At 36.8% G+C, this 15,799-nt stretch overlaps 1 protein-coding gene across 1 annotated transcript in view; it reads right to left on the bottom strand.

Moving 5' to 3' along the window:
- Nucleotides 1-12,420: 12,420 nt before the first annotated feature.
- GMPS (guanine monophosphate synthase) overlaps nt 12,421-15,799 on the bottom strand; it is an 82,527-nt gene continuing 79,148 nt past the window's right edge. The window contains exons 15-16 of the mRNA XM_037842065.1: nt 14,791-14,963; nt 12,421-13,677 (exon numbers count right to left, since the gene is read on the bottom strand). Coding sequence (XP_037697993.1) covers nt 13,576-13,677; nt 14,791-14,963 — 275 coding nt within the window. The 3' untranslated portion in view covers nt 12,421-13,575. The remainder of the gene's footprint in view (nt 13,678-14,790; nt 14,964-15,799) is intronic.

Consider the following 15,799-nt stretch of genomic DNA (forward strand, 5'->3'; position numbering starts at 1 on the left):
ACTCGCAGGTCACACTGCAGACAATTTCTCAGTAACTCCCTGTCTGGAGAACCACATCAGGCACCAACTCTGCAGGCACCCTGCTTGAGCCTATCAGATTAGTTGGACTGTCATAGCCCTGAGCAGAAGAGGTAGGAGCATCAAAGCCCACATATACACAATGCCACCTCCTCTGTCTTCTGGTGGCAAGAAGCAGGGCCACCCATACCTTCTGAAAAACTACTGAGAGCAGAGACTGTCTTCTCTCTCTCTCTTTTATCTACCACCACCCCCACCCCCCCTTTCTCTCAGCATCCCTACTCCTTTCTGCATCTCTTCTACTCTCAGTTGCCAGCTTCCCCTGCTTACACATAACCTCACCTTGCATGGGGCCAACACAGCCTCTCAGGGCCCAACTCTAACTTGCCTTAAATTTTTAGTTCCCATACCCCTACATAGAAATACCTTAGATGCAATCCCTAAGGCAGGAAATAATTATCATCCCTACCTAGGCAAAGCCATTTATGCCAGACTGTGACTCAGGTCGACTGCTACTCCATGGACAGGCTGCCTTTGTCTGTCCCTGTCAGTTGTAGCTCAGAACGTGTAGGGTCATATGAAAAAAACTGGACTACTGAGAGCAGAGGCTGTGGGTGGAGCTGGCAATATGTAAATGACCACCATTTACTGAATACCTGTTCTGTGCCAGCATTGTACTAGGTGATTCATCTAATATAAGTATCATCTCAATTAATCCCCATAGCAATTCTAATAGGCAGGTACTGTTATCATCACATTAAAAGTGAGGAAAAAGGCTCAGAAAGATTGGGTAACTTGTCCAAGATTACAGAGCTGGTAACTGGTAACAATCTCAATGAAACTCTGATACCATATCCCGTATTACTTCTACTGTGCTGACCTGCTTGCCATGTACAAACTACCATTGGTCTTCCTTCCCCAGTGCCTTGGATGATAACAGTCCTATTGCTTTTTAAGACTGATATTGGTAACTTGTGAAAACTAAAAGACCAAAAGGCAAACACATTAAAAACACATTTCAAGCACAGAAAATAACACTCATTAAGTATTTGCTGAGCACTGGTTATAAGCCAGGCACTGGTATAGCTGTTGGTAGAACACAAAGATATTTAAAACCCATTCTCTCCCTTCACAAAGTTTACAACCAAATATGGGAAATAGAGAAGCAAACAGCTGCAAAACAAGGCAAAATGAAATAAATGCCATAGGACAGAAGTTCGTAGTGTTATAGGAATACAGAGGAAAGAGAATTGAGGAGGGCTTCTACAAAGAAGTGACTTTTCAGTTGGACCATAAAGCATGAACTGGCTAAACACTGAGTATGAGGTCACAGAGCACAGCCTGGACACACACACATGGAGACAGAGAAGCCTACTAGAGTTTGAGAGGATCCAGTAACTGGAAAATAGGGTCTTATGAAGATGAAGCTGGAAAAATAGTTATATGCCAAGTAAAGCAGTCTGGGCACTGTTCTGTGAACAATGGGAGATTATTGATGTGTTCTGAGCAAAGGAAGGAGGTGACCACAACTTTCTATGAAACCATGATCTAGGTTTTGAAATGGTGATACTATCTTGAAGAGGGATCAAACTGGGGAGAGAAAACCCCTAGGTTGTCAATACAAAAAGACACATCAGAGACAACTAGTACCTGAACTGTGGAAGAAGCTGGGAATGGAAAGGACAGACAAAAGAGACATCACTGAAGGAGAAACAGTCATTTAAAAACAAACTGGGGGTGACGTCATCAAGATACAGGCATAACACATCCTGAAGAAAGTTTCTCCTTAGTTCCATCTAAATAAAATGGCAGATTCAACTCTCTTGGAACTCTGGCAGACTATCAAGTCTGGAAAACAACTCTACAAACACTTTATTGAAGGGGGGGGGCACCTAAAGGTAGGAGAGCAACAAGGCAGGTTTGTCAGTCTGAAAACCACCTCCATGCTTGAATCCAAACAGTTTAAGAGATATACAGTGATGGCTCTGTAGCCTGGACACCTCTGGCATGGTCACTGGTCACAGATCCCTCCACAGCAGAGGTTTAGAATTCCATATGAATCCAGGCACAGGGATCCAAGGTCACACAGACCCAAGCCACCTACATCCTAGCAATCTGTGCATGCATATTCAGTGCAGCTCCCTGAAACTAGAGCAACCTGCAATGGAACTTTGGGCAAGCTGTGCACACTCCCAGCCTGGACCCTAATTGCTGATGTACATAAAAAAATTGTGTCTCTGAACAATGACCCCACCTGACTCTGTGGGTCAGGATCCCTTTACTTGGGAGTTACCAAAGGCAGAAGAGCCAGATGGAAAAGAGAAGCTAAGCTGCTGTATGGCTGTGTGGGCTCAGCTCTGAAATCTGGAGTGAAAAGGCAATCCAGAGCACAGGAAAGGAGTTAAGCAAATCACAGTCACCAGAGAGAAATATCTGTATAAAAACAAAGAAAACAGCTCAGGACTCTCAGAAGAGGAACAGAGGAAAGGAACTTCTCTCCAGGAGAGGAAAGTCATGCATACTAGGGTAACCTTGAAAGTTATTGCAGACACCCAGGGCAAGATACAAGCATACAAAGATCCAAGGAAAACCAAATGGGTAACCATGGGCTGCTCTAAAGCTTCAGTATAAGCTGGGCCAAGCATTGAAGAAGAGCCTTAACACACAGCCAATCTACAATAAACCTTAGGCAGGAGTAAGAAACTGACTTTCAGAGTTACCACATCAAAATATTCAAATGCCCAAACATCAACACAAGTCATACAAAGAAACAACAAATTAAAACATCAGGTGAAGCACAACACTGGAACAACTAATCAAAGACATTCAGTCAAATAAATCTCTTAAATGGGTTCAAAAAGCTAAAGGAAAATATGGATATAGAATGAAAGGGTATCAAGAAGACCATGCATGAACAAAAGGAAGAATTAGAAAGTTTAAAAAGGAACATAACAGAACTTATGGGGATGAAAAACACAATGGAGATAAAAAATATACTAGAGATATTCAATAGCATACTTGAACAGGTGTTGTAAAAATCAGCAAACTAAAATACAGAAACATCGAAATAAAACAGTCTAAAGAGCACATAGAGAAAAGAATGAAAAAGAAAGCAAGCAGAGCCTAATGGACCTGTGGGTCAACATGCAGCATAACAACATATTATGGAGGTCCCGGAAGGAGAGGAGAAAGAAAAAGGGGCAGAAAGAATATCTGAGGAAATAACGGCCCAAAACTTCCCAAATCTGACGAAAGACATGAATTTACAAGTCCAAAAAGTGCAATGAACTGGAAACAGGGTAACCCTAACAGACCTACTCCAAGACCTATACTAATCAAAATGTCAAATGTCAAGGTAAAGAGAGAATTCTGAAAGCAGCAAGAGAAAAGTAATTTGTAACATACAAGGGACCCTCAATAAGGCTAAGTGTCAATTTCTCATCAGAATCAGGATGGCAAGAAGGCAGTGACATGATATATTTCTGGTACTGAAAGAGAAAAACTGCCAGCAAAGAATTCTGTCCAGCAAAACTGTCCTTCATAAATGAGGAAGAGTTTAAGACATTCACAGATAAACAAAAACAGAGAGTTCATCACCAAGAAACAAAAACAGAGTGTTCATCACCAAGAGATCTGTTCTACAAGAAATGCTAAAGGAGTTTTTCAGATTGATAGGAAAGGACAGGACATAGTAGCTTGGAGCAGTATGAAGAAAGGAGGCTCTCCAGTAAAGGCAATCACATGGGTAAATGTCAAACCCAGTAGTATGGTTTCCTCAGTGTGTAGCTCTTTATTTCCTAGGATATTTAGAATACAAATGAATAAAAAACAATCATATTCATATTTCTACATCATGGACATGCAAAAATAGAGGTAATGTATGACAGAAACAACAAAAAGAGTGGAAATGGGGTATAGGAGCAGACTGTATGCATTTGAAATTAGGTTGGTATCACTTTGGACCAGTAGATTATAGACTTAGGTTGAATACAAACCCCAAGTTAACCCACAAAGTATATAAAATATATACAGAAACAGAAATGAAAAAGGGATCAGTTGCATCACAAAAGATCAACTATACACAAAAGAAGGCAGCAATAAAGGAAAAAGAAGGACAAAAATATATAATATGTATAAGAAGAAATGACAAAATGGTTGAAGTAAGTCCTGCCTTATCAATAATTATACTGAATGTAAATGGATTACACTCACCAATCAAGACACAAATAGGTTGAAAATTAAAGGATGGGAAAAAAAATTCCATGCCAATATTAACCATTAAGAGAGCTGAGGTAGCTATACAAATATCAGAAAAAAGAGACTTTACCTCTAGAGACAAAGAAAGGCACTATATCAAGAAAAGTGTCAATCTACCAAGAGCATATAACAATCAAAGCATATATGACCTAATTGCAGCACCCCAAAATACATGAGGCAAATGCCAACAAAACTGAAGGGAGAAATAAACACCTCTACAATAACAGTTGGAGACTTCAATACACCACTTTCAGACAGATAATATAGACAGAAGATCAATAAGGAAACATGGAACTTAAACAGTACTATAAACGAACTCGACCTAACAGATATACATCCCCAAAACAGCAGAATTCACATTTTTCTCAAGTGCACATTGATCATTCTTCAGGATAGACTATATGTTAGGTCACAAAACAAATCTCAGTACATTTTAAAAGGCTGAAATTACTCAAAGCGTCTTCTCTGACCACATGGAATGAAGCTACAAATCAATAACAGAGGAAGAAATAGAAACTCCACAATTATATGGACATTAAACAACACATTCTTAAACAATCAATGGGTCAAAAAAGAAATGACAAGGGAAATCAAGAAATATTGTTATGTGAATGAAAATGAAAACACAACATACCAAAACTTATGAAGCATAGCAAAAGCAGCGTTCAGAGGGAAATTTATAGCTCTAAATGTTTACATTAAAAAAGAAGATCTCAAATCAGAGATACCTAACCTTATACCTGGAGGAACTAGAAGAAGAACTAACTAAAGTAAAGTGAGCAGAGGGAAGGAAAAAACAAAGATTAAAGCAGAGACAAATGAAATGGAGAATTAAAAAAAAAAACAAACAGAAAACAGATATTTGGAAAACACATATCCAATAAGGGTTTAATATCCAGAATAGATAAGGAACTCCTATAATACAACAACAAAAAGACAATACAACTCAATTAAAAATTTGAGTTGCTAAACAATTGCTAAAAGATGGAAGTAACCCAAGTGTCCATCAACAGATGAATAGATAAACAAAATACATACACAGAAATATTATTTAGCCATAAAAAGGAATAAAGTTCTGATGCATGGCACAACATAGATGAACACTGAAGACATCCTGTTGAGTGAAATAAGCCAGACAAAAAGGACAAATATTGTGTGATCACCTTTATAAAGTAAGGCAAATTCATAAAGACAGAAATTAGAATACAGGTTACTGAAGGCTAGGTGGGGTTGGAGAATGGGGAATTAATACTTAGTACAGAGTTTCTATGTGGGGTGAAGTTTTGGCAATGGATGGTGGTTATGGAAGCACAACTTTGTAAATGTGATTACCACCAGTGAATTGTATATTTGAAAGTGAAGAAAATGGGAAATTTTAGGCTGTATATATGTCATCAGAACAAATTCTTTAAAAAAAAAAAACCTATAAAACTGTACAACGCAAAGAGTGAACCATAATGTAAACTAAGGGCTACAATTAATAATATAATAATATTATTTCTTCAATTGTAACAAAGGTACCACAGTAATACAAAATGATAACAACGGGATACCATGTGTGTGCGAGGCAGGTACATGGGAACTCTGTATTTTCTGCATGATTTTTCTGTAAACCTACAAATGCTCTAAAAAAAAACAAAACAAATATATATATATATATATCCACACATATATATATATATATATGGATATGTGTGTGGAGGGTTGGGGACTGTGAGAGAGCCAGAAGAATCAAATGACATGACCTCCTCCATGCTCAAAGACTTGTTCTCTATGGAGTCTAACACTGTGCTGGGCACAAAATGATACTGCTCAATCAATGATGAATGAAGTCCATGTTAATTTGGAAGATGATAAATGTCAAGTTGCATAACCTTTTCCCCTTACTGAATAACCATAAGTGTGAAATGTTTAAATAATTATTATGACAGAAAATAAATTTCTCTTTGACCATTAATCCATAAAGTAAATGCTGCCTCTGCCTCACATATACCAGGCCACTCAGCAGCCTAACAGTACTCAGAAACCTCAGAAGATAAACACTGTAATTCTTTACTTTTGTTAGTTATGAGCTATATGGTATTCCCTTGCTGCAACAAAAGCTGAAAAACCACCCTGCACATCTGAGATTTAATTGCCTTACCTTCTTTTTAAAATTGAGCTTATCTTTGTAACAAAGTACTTTCAAGATATGCAGAAAAGAATTAAAGAGAACAATTTCCAAATGAAACCTGAACTGCCAATTAACCAGTCTAAATATAAGCATACAGAAATTGTTCCAACTACCTGATGTCAGTACTCACTCCATTTCTCTGAATTCTCTAGTTGTCTGCTTAACCAGACAGGGAGGCCCTTAACCACCCAATCTCATTAAAAGATAAGATTGAACAAATCTCCCATAATTACATGCTATTCTCCAAGCAATCATATTTTAATTTACAATCTGAACTAGAATTAAAGAAAAAAAAAATCACAGTAAGTACTTGGGGCTGTAACACAAAAGGCTGAAACTATACAAGGGAAAAATATTACTGGTTTCCTATTTGGTGATTTGTGGTGTGGAGGCATGGGTGCAGGGTAGGTTAACTCTCCTAGACAAGCTGCATTGTATGCTACTTGGAATTCTACTAGACATTTATTCCTTTGAAGCAAGCCTTATCCTCTTCTTGCACGTCTTTTTGAAAAGGCAGAAACTCCTTACAAAGATAATGAATTTGATCACTAATACCTCATTGTAAATAAGCTTATTCATTCATTCAGATTTTATATTTTATGAACCAGGATTTGGGAGTTCAAAGAAGAGTAAATCATGGACCCTGCCTTCAAGAAGTTTGCAGACTGGCTGAAGAAATATAAACAAATAATTGAACTGAAGACAGAGAATTCCTCTATGAGTAGTGAGAGCTCAGGAAAGAGTAGTCAATTCTACAGTCATGTGGAAGGACTAGGAAGTTTTCATAGAGGAGACCTTCATGTTGAGTCTTGAAGTTTGACTCGATGTTTGAAGAGGCACTCAAGGCAGAGAAGCAGTGGGGGCTGAGAAGTGAAACAGCAAGGGCCATGAGGGGATCTGTAAGTAGAGCAACCTGACTGCAAAAGATAACATAAGGATAAATTGGTGGGCAAGAGCTAGACCGTGGAGGGCCTTTAAAGCCATACTAAAGCCTTTTCTCAAATATACTCCATGCCACTTGACCCAGTCTCCACATAAATAGCATGCATAAAGTTTAGTGACTGGATGGCATCACCAGGTTTCTCATGGAGCCTTATCTACAGCAAGGGAAAAAGGTTGGTGCCACTTTCTTACAAAGTAGCTACGTTTCTGCCAGAGGGGAGATCCTTCAGCTCTTTTTGCTCTTCCAGTAGAGCTCTGAACTGAACACAATTCAATCAATCCCTTACCTGAATCACAACTCTCCACAATTTTGCCAGAACTCTCTAATCCTACCTTCCCAAAAGACCTGGGCTGATCAAAATTTATTCACTTCTGGATCCTTCTGGCCTCCACCAACCCAGACTATTCACACACCCTCTACCTCTATGTAGCCTACTTCGAAGACTCTAATTCCAGGGGCAACATAAAGTGCTTAAACATGTTAGCTTGAGGTGTTCTCCCTCAACTCAGAGCATTTTAAGGAAATCACTGCCTGAATATTTTATTCTGCAATGTCACAATCTTTCTTTTTCTAACTATGAGACTGATAGGACAAATATTTCATTATTGCACACACCACTAGAATCAGAACAGAGACCAAACTGGACATCCAATTTTTGCACTTTTCAAAGGTTGGAGATTAGAGGACAGAAGCCACTGAGTTCTGTTCCCCGTTAGTGTAATATCATTTGGCAGAAATTTCATAAAGATTGAATGTACTTATCTGTCTCTGTATAGTTCAAAGCAAATTATCCCACCCCACTCTCAAAATCTAGGGATCTGGCATGGTATAAATTTATCTGACTTCTCCCAGCTAACTGAGTACAACGGTATTATTAACCCCTTATTAATCATTTCATTTGTACTACCATCCATTTTAAATAACAGATTATGCTTAAACCAGCATTTTACAAAAAAGCATTTTCATATGTAAATGTATGCATTTCTTATATATATTTCACGCAACTTACAGCAGCGATTATTATTCCTAAGTTACATGTTGGTTAACAGATGCCACAGAATTTGGCGCCTTCCCCAAGGTTATACAGCTACATGGAAGTGGAATCAGAAATAAATCAGGTTTATCAGATTTCAGGATGATGTTGCATCAGCTGAATTAGGAACAAATATTACTTAAAAGATAGGTTTCCCCAAATTATACCTAACAACTGAACTAGGAATGTTACTCTATGTCACAGATAGCTGTCTCTACAATATTTGGAGACTTCAATTCACCACTCTCATTAATTGATAGAACATCTAGAAAGAGAATCAAAAGGAAACAGAACTTGAATAATATTATAAATGAACTAGACTTAACAGACATATATAGAACATTGCACCCCAAAACAACAGGATGTATGGTCTTCTCAAGCGTTCATGGATCATTCTCCAGGATATACCACATGTTGGGTCACAAAACAAGTCTCAATAAATTTAAAAAGATTGAAATTATACAGAGCATTTTCTCTGACAATAAAGGAATGAAGCTAGAAATCAATAACAGATGGAGAATAAGAAAATTCACAAATATATTGAGCTTAAACAACATACTCTTAAATAATCAGTGGGTAAAAGAAGAAAGTGCAAGAGAAATCAGTAAATATTCTGAGACTAAAAATGAGAACAAAACAAAACTTAAGGGATCCAGTGAAGGCAGTGCTGAGAGGGAAATTTATAGCCCTAAATGACACATTAAAAAAAGAAGAGCTAAAATCAAAGACCTAACAGCACACCTGAAGGAACTAGAAAAAGAACAGCAAACTAACCCCAAAGCAAACAGAAGAAATAATAAAGATTAGAGTAGAAATAAATAAAATTGAGAATAAAAAAACATTGAAGAGAATTAACAAAAGCAAAAGTTGGTTCTTTGAGAAGATCAATTAAAACTGACAAACCCTTAGCTAGACTGACAAAGAAAAAAGACGCAAATAAATAAAATTAGAACTGATAAGGGGGACATTACTACTGACACCATAGAAATAAAAAGGATCATGCGAGGATACATTGAACAACCATATGCCAACAAATTAGACAACTCAGATGAAACAGACACATTTCTAAAACACATAAATAACATACACTGACTCTAGAAGAAATGGACGATCTCAACAGACCAATTACGAATAAAGAGAGTGAATCAGTCATCCAAAACTTCCCAATAAAGAAAAGCCCACAACCAGATAACTTCATGGATGAAGTCTATCAAGCATTCCAAGAAGATTTAATATCAATCTGCTTAAATTTTTCCAAAACACTGAAGAGGAGAGAACACTACCTAACATTTTATGAAGCCAACATTACTCAAATACCAAAGCCACATAAAGACACTACAGGAAAAGAAAATGACAGACCAATTTATTTATGACTATAGATATGAAAACCCTCAACAAAATACTGGCAAATCAAATCCAACAACACATTAAAAGAATTATACACCATGATAAAGTGGGTTTTATCCCAAATATGCAAGGGTGGTTCAACACAAGAAAATCAATTAATGTAATACATCACATTAACAAATGGAAGGGGAAAAAAAATACACAGTCATCTGGACTGATGCAGAAAAGGCATCTGACAAAATTCAGCATTCTTTCTTGATAAAAAGACCTTGAAATATAGAAATGCAAGGTTCTTCAACAAGATAAAGAGCATATATGAAAAACCCACAACGAGCATCATACTCAATGGTGAAAGACTAAAAGCTTTCCCTTTAAGACCAGAAACAAGACAAGGATGCCTACTGTCGCCAATGTTATTCAACACTGGGCTAAAAGTTCTAGCTAGAGCAATTAGGCAAGGAAAAGAAATTAAAGGGATCCAAATCAGAAAAGAAGAAGTAAAACTTTCACTATTTGCAGATGATCTAATCCTATACCTACAAAGTTCCAAAAAATCTACAACAAAGCTACTAAAGCTAAGCTAATAAATGAGTTCAGCAAAGTAGCAGGGGATACAAGATTAACAAGCAAAAATCAGCAGTGTTTCTAAATGCCAGTAATGAGAAATCCAAGGAGGAAATCAAGAAAAAAATTCCATTTTACAATAGCAAATAAAACAATAAAATATCTAGGAATAAATTTAACCAAAGATATAAAGGACTCGTACACAGAATACTACAAAACATTGTTTAAAGAAATCAAAGAAGACCTAAATAAATGGAAGGACATTCAATGTTCATGAATTCTACCCAAATTGACTAACAGATTCAATGCTATCCCAATCAAAATTCCAACAGCCTACTTTGCACAAATGGAAAAGCTAATTTTCAAATTTATTTGGAAGGGTAAAGGGCCCCAAATAGCCAAAAACATCTTGAAAAGGAAGTTGGAGAACTTACACTTCTTGACTTTAAAGCATATTATAAAGCTACAGTGGTCAAAACAGCATGGTACTGGCCTAAAAGACATCTTGACAAATGGAATCAAATTAAGAGTTCACAAATAGACCCTCATATCTATGGACAACTGATATTCAACATCGCTGCCAAGTCCACTCAACTGAGACAGAAATCTTCATCAAATAGTGCTGGGAGAACTGAATATCAATATACAAAAGAATGAAAGAAGTCCCCTACCTCACACCTTATACAAAAACTAACTCAAAATGGATCACAGACCTAAATATAAGAGCTAGGATCATAAAACTCCTAGACAATGTAGGAAAGAATCTTCAAGATCTTGTGGTAGGCAATGGTTTCTTAGACTTTACACCCAAAGCACAAACAATGCAAGAATAAATAGATATATGGGACCTCATCAAAAGAAAAAACTTTTGGGTTTCAAAAGACTTTGTTAAGAAAGTGAAAAGGCAACCTACTCAACAAGAGAAAATATTTGGAAACCACATATCCAATAAGGGTTTAATATCCAGAATATATTAAAAAAATCCTACAAGTCAACTATAAAAAAACAACCCAATTTAAAAATGGGCAAAAGATAAAGACATTTTTCCAAAGGGGAAATAAGAAATGGCTAAGAAGCACATGAAAAGATGCTCAACACCACCAGTCACTAGGGAAATGCAAATCAAAACCACAATGAGATATTTCACACCTACTAGAATGGCCACTATTAAAAACACAGAAAACCTCAAGTATTGGAGAGGATGCGGAGAAATAGGAACACCCATTCACTGCTGGTGGGAATGTAAAATGGTGCCGCTTCTGAGGAAAATAGTCAAGCGGTTCCTTAGGAAGCTAAGTATAGAATTACCTCCCAGAAATCTCACTACTAGGTATATACCCAACAGAATTGAACACAGGGACTCAGTTATTTGCAAACCAATGTTCATAGCGCCATATTCACAACTGAGAAAAAATGGAAGTAATCCAAGTGTCCATCAACTGATTAATGGATAAACAAAATAAGGTATAGACATATGAGGAATATTATTCAGCACTGAGATGAAATCCATGTGACAACATGGATGAACCCTGAAGACACTGTTGAGTGAAATAAGCCAGACCCAAAAGGACGAATATTATATGTTCTCACAGATTGGAAATGGATGGTGGTGATAGTAGCATGTTATTGTGAGGGTAATTAACATCGCTGAATTATGTGGATGAATGTGATTGAAAGGGGAAGTTTTAGGTCATGTATGTTACTAGAAGAAAAGTTAGAAGATAAAACATGGGACTGTATAATACAGTGAACCCCACCGTGTACGATGGACTGTGGTTAATAGTACAAATTTAATAATGTTCTTTCATGAATTATAACAAATGTATGACACTATTACAAGGTGTTAATAATAGGGTGGTACATGGGAAAAAATACATCTAATGTAAACTATGGACTGTAGTTAACAGTAATATTCTTTCATCAATTTTAACAAAGGTACCACACTAATGCAAAGTATCAACAATAGGGGGGTATATGGGAATGTTATATTTTTTACATGGCTTTTCTACAAATCTACCTCTCTAATAAAATTAAAACAATAAATACTATTCTAAGTGAAAGAAATCACACACAAAGAGCTATGTATTGAGTATGATTCCATTTATAGAAAATGTAAATATAAATACATTTATAGAGACAGAATTAGATTAATGGTTATATAGGCTTGGTAAAAGGATTTCAGGGTTTGGCAATATCTCGCATGTACCAAGACTAGTCATAGTCTTGTGAGCAGTGGGTGATAAATGTATCTTAAGATTAGATCTAAGGGTTCATTTTTGAACTCTTTATTAGATGCTATAAGCACATTCCCTCTCCATCTGTAAGCCGCAGGCATGCATAATGGCTTCTGTGATATCAGAGATGCTCCCCTAACCAGCCAGACAAGAGATTAAAACTCTCCTTTTGAACTTTATGTGTGCTATACCAGAGACTTTGTTTAAATAGTCTCTCATTTCTGGAGAGAAAACAAAAACTTTCTCTGCAAGGCTGCGGAAGCTTGTATCATAAGCCTGGGAGGATAAAGCTCCTTACTAATGAGCAAGTTGACAGCAAGCCACATGGCATCTATGTGGAACGTGGTTTGAAATCATTTTATACTGAGACCACTCAGAGTTTCTTCTTCCCACAGCTGTGATATCATTAAATACTAAAGTACAAATTCCTGGTGATTCTCCATCTTAAGGTGGCTTACATTTTATAGCCCCAGTGTCCTGCAAAAGGAGCTGGAACAGCCCACCTATAAACCTCCATCTGATATGTTCACCCCTCCCCACCCTTTGAGGAATAAGGTTACTTACAGGGAAACCCAGATTCTCCAAAAGGTATACACACTAAGTCACACTGATTTATAATAGGTGTTTCTATCAACTCTTAGAAACTGGCAAGAAATGGAAGCCCATTACTACCCGCAAAATCATCCACCTTCATACATCTTCACAGAATAGAGACATCAATAGCAACAGTGAATTTATACATAAAGAACAGTGAGGCAGAGGCAAAAGCAGTTTCAATCTGTCTCAGCGTTGGCAAAGGTGCCTCAATTATTTACCCGTACAAATTCTTCAGTCCCTTTTAGTTATCCCCAACTCAGCTCTTAAACAGAATCTTTCCTGTAGAGAACTCAGATGTGATGTAGCAGCTCCAATAACTCTTTTCACAGTACTGCATATCAATACTGGGAATGGTTTCTTATCAATTTAAACTGCACACGGTACTTTAATAGACAGAACAAGAAATTTATTACTCCCACTCAGTAGTTCCTGGGGGCTTTGATGTTAAGTCATACATAATTCGAGAAATACCAGGAATCTTCTTAATCTCAGTGACCATCTTTAACACCACCTGTTGTAAAACAAAGATTATAAATAGAAGAGTAGAAGAGCCAGAAACTACTGCATGTCAAACAGTCTTATTGAGCTTGCATTTGCAATTTAAAATTAAAATGTGATATATTTTCACTATTGTCCTCTATATATGTAGGATGGTCTCTGATTAATCTTACATAGTGAACCTATTTCCCTTTATAATAGATACTGGTAACTTATCTCAGTATTACTCAAAGTGGGGTCCACAAAACAAGTACCAGTCCATGAGCTGTATTTGTTACTGGCCCACAAAAAATTATATGCAGAAAATGAGAGTAAGTGCTTAGAACTTTTATAGCAATTTGACACTGATGGGTTGTCCAAGAATGTGATTTTATCTGTTAAAGCCAATGATTCTCAAGTTATCTGGGGCTGAAACATACAATTCTGAGGCCACCAAGGTGGCACATAGTGCACTGTCATAATAATCATTGTCAAGCATACAAGAGGAGAGGAAGGGCTGCTCAATTGATGGGACAGACATTTGGCAAATTTGAGCCAAAAGGAAAACAAGACTCTAAGTCACATTCTCCAAACCATCTGTAAGTACAGCCCTGCATAATCCATCAGAATACTAGAGCAGTGACCCAACTAATAAAGTCTGACTTTGGTTTTCATTTGTTAAGGAAATAGCTCCTCTGGCACACTCTGATGGCAGGACAGTAGAAAATGGGGAAGATGGTGGTCAAAAATGTAACTGGCAGTAGACAGAACATGCAGCAATTCATGGGTGTTGGCCATAATGACATCAAAAATCACCCTTATTTCTAATAAACTCTTCTTCACTCATAGAGTTTAATTCTTTATTTGGGGAGCCTTATTTACAAAGTAGACGTTGTTAGGATTTGATAAAATTATAGATTATAGTTGGTTACTCTACACAGAGTAAATATTTGAAGGAGTATATTAAATTTAGGCCTTTTTTTTTTGCTGCAGTGTAATAATTATGTGGAGATAGAAAATAAGAGCCTATCTTACAAACAGAAAACCAACTCCATAATATTAACATTATCACAGCCTATTCTATTCACTATATTATAAAATAAATGAGGTTTTGAAAATATACATTAGGAAAAAATACATAAATTACCTCTACAGGAATCTCATTGCCAGGTGTTGCAGGTATACCAGTCATGAAGTCACTGGTAATAAAGGTTCTAATAACCACAGATCTCTGGCAAGAAGGCTGCTTTTGAAGTGGGTCCCGATCAAAATGTAAAGGTGTCAAAATCACTGGCATCTGGCTGATTTTCCCAGCATACCCTAGAGAAAAGGAAGTTAACATGTAGATACCAATCACCACACCATAGAAAGGCATTCTAACCCAGTTCAATTAAACTCCCAGACAATATCTAGAATATCTTAAGTGCACGCGCGCACACACACACACACACACACACACACACACACACACACAGTTAGGACTGTTATCATGCATTGTTTTCAGCTATTCTAACAGCATTATAAGTAGACTATCACAACTATAAAAGAATTTGATCACTGCAGTGATATCACATTGTTGTGATATATATAGATAGATACATACACACAGTCACTACTGCAACCAAATTCTCAGCCACAGGTCTGAAGTGGCTCACTTAAAAAGCCATTCAATTTACAAGAGTTATGTTTTTATCATACCTCAGGGCATAACAAGATTCTGTTGGAAATTTTAACAAAAAATCGTATCAGAAAACTATTATGTTTTTAAAGGAAGAAAAAAGAGTCTGTTTGACCTGCTATGCTTTAAAAAAGGTGAGCTCTCCTAGTTCCCTTAAGCTTTAATAAACATTAAAATGTGATGGATAGGAAATTATAATCATGACAACTATATAGGCAGAATCTCTTCTTAAAAATGGTAGAGAGAAAATGCATTTCCACTGTCAAGCAGTTCCACTACCATACAGTCTGTCTTTTCATAACATGGCTCTATTAAATAATGAATGATATAAGTTACACAGATGGCTCATTAAAATATTTTCCAACAATGTACAGGCAGTTTTTATATGTATTTGAATGGGATGGGGATTGGAAAGTGAAGAAGGGAGAGTACAGAAGGAATGAACCTGTTTAAAACAGAGGAAACTTGTACAAGTTCT

Source organism: Choloepus didactylus, chromosome 1 (genome assembly GCF_015220235.1).
Source record: "Choloepus didactylus isolate mChoDid1 chromosome 1, mChoDid1.pri, whole genome shotgun sequence".
NCBI lineage: Eukaryota > Metazoa > Chordata > Mammalia > Pilosa > Megalonychidae > Choloepus > Choloepus didactylus.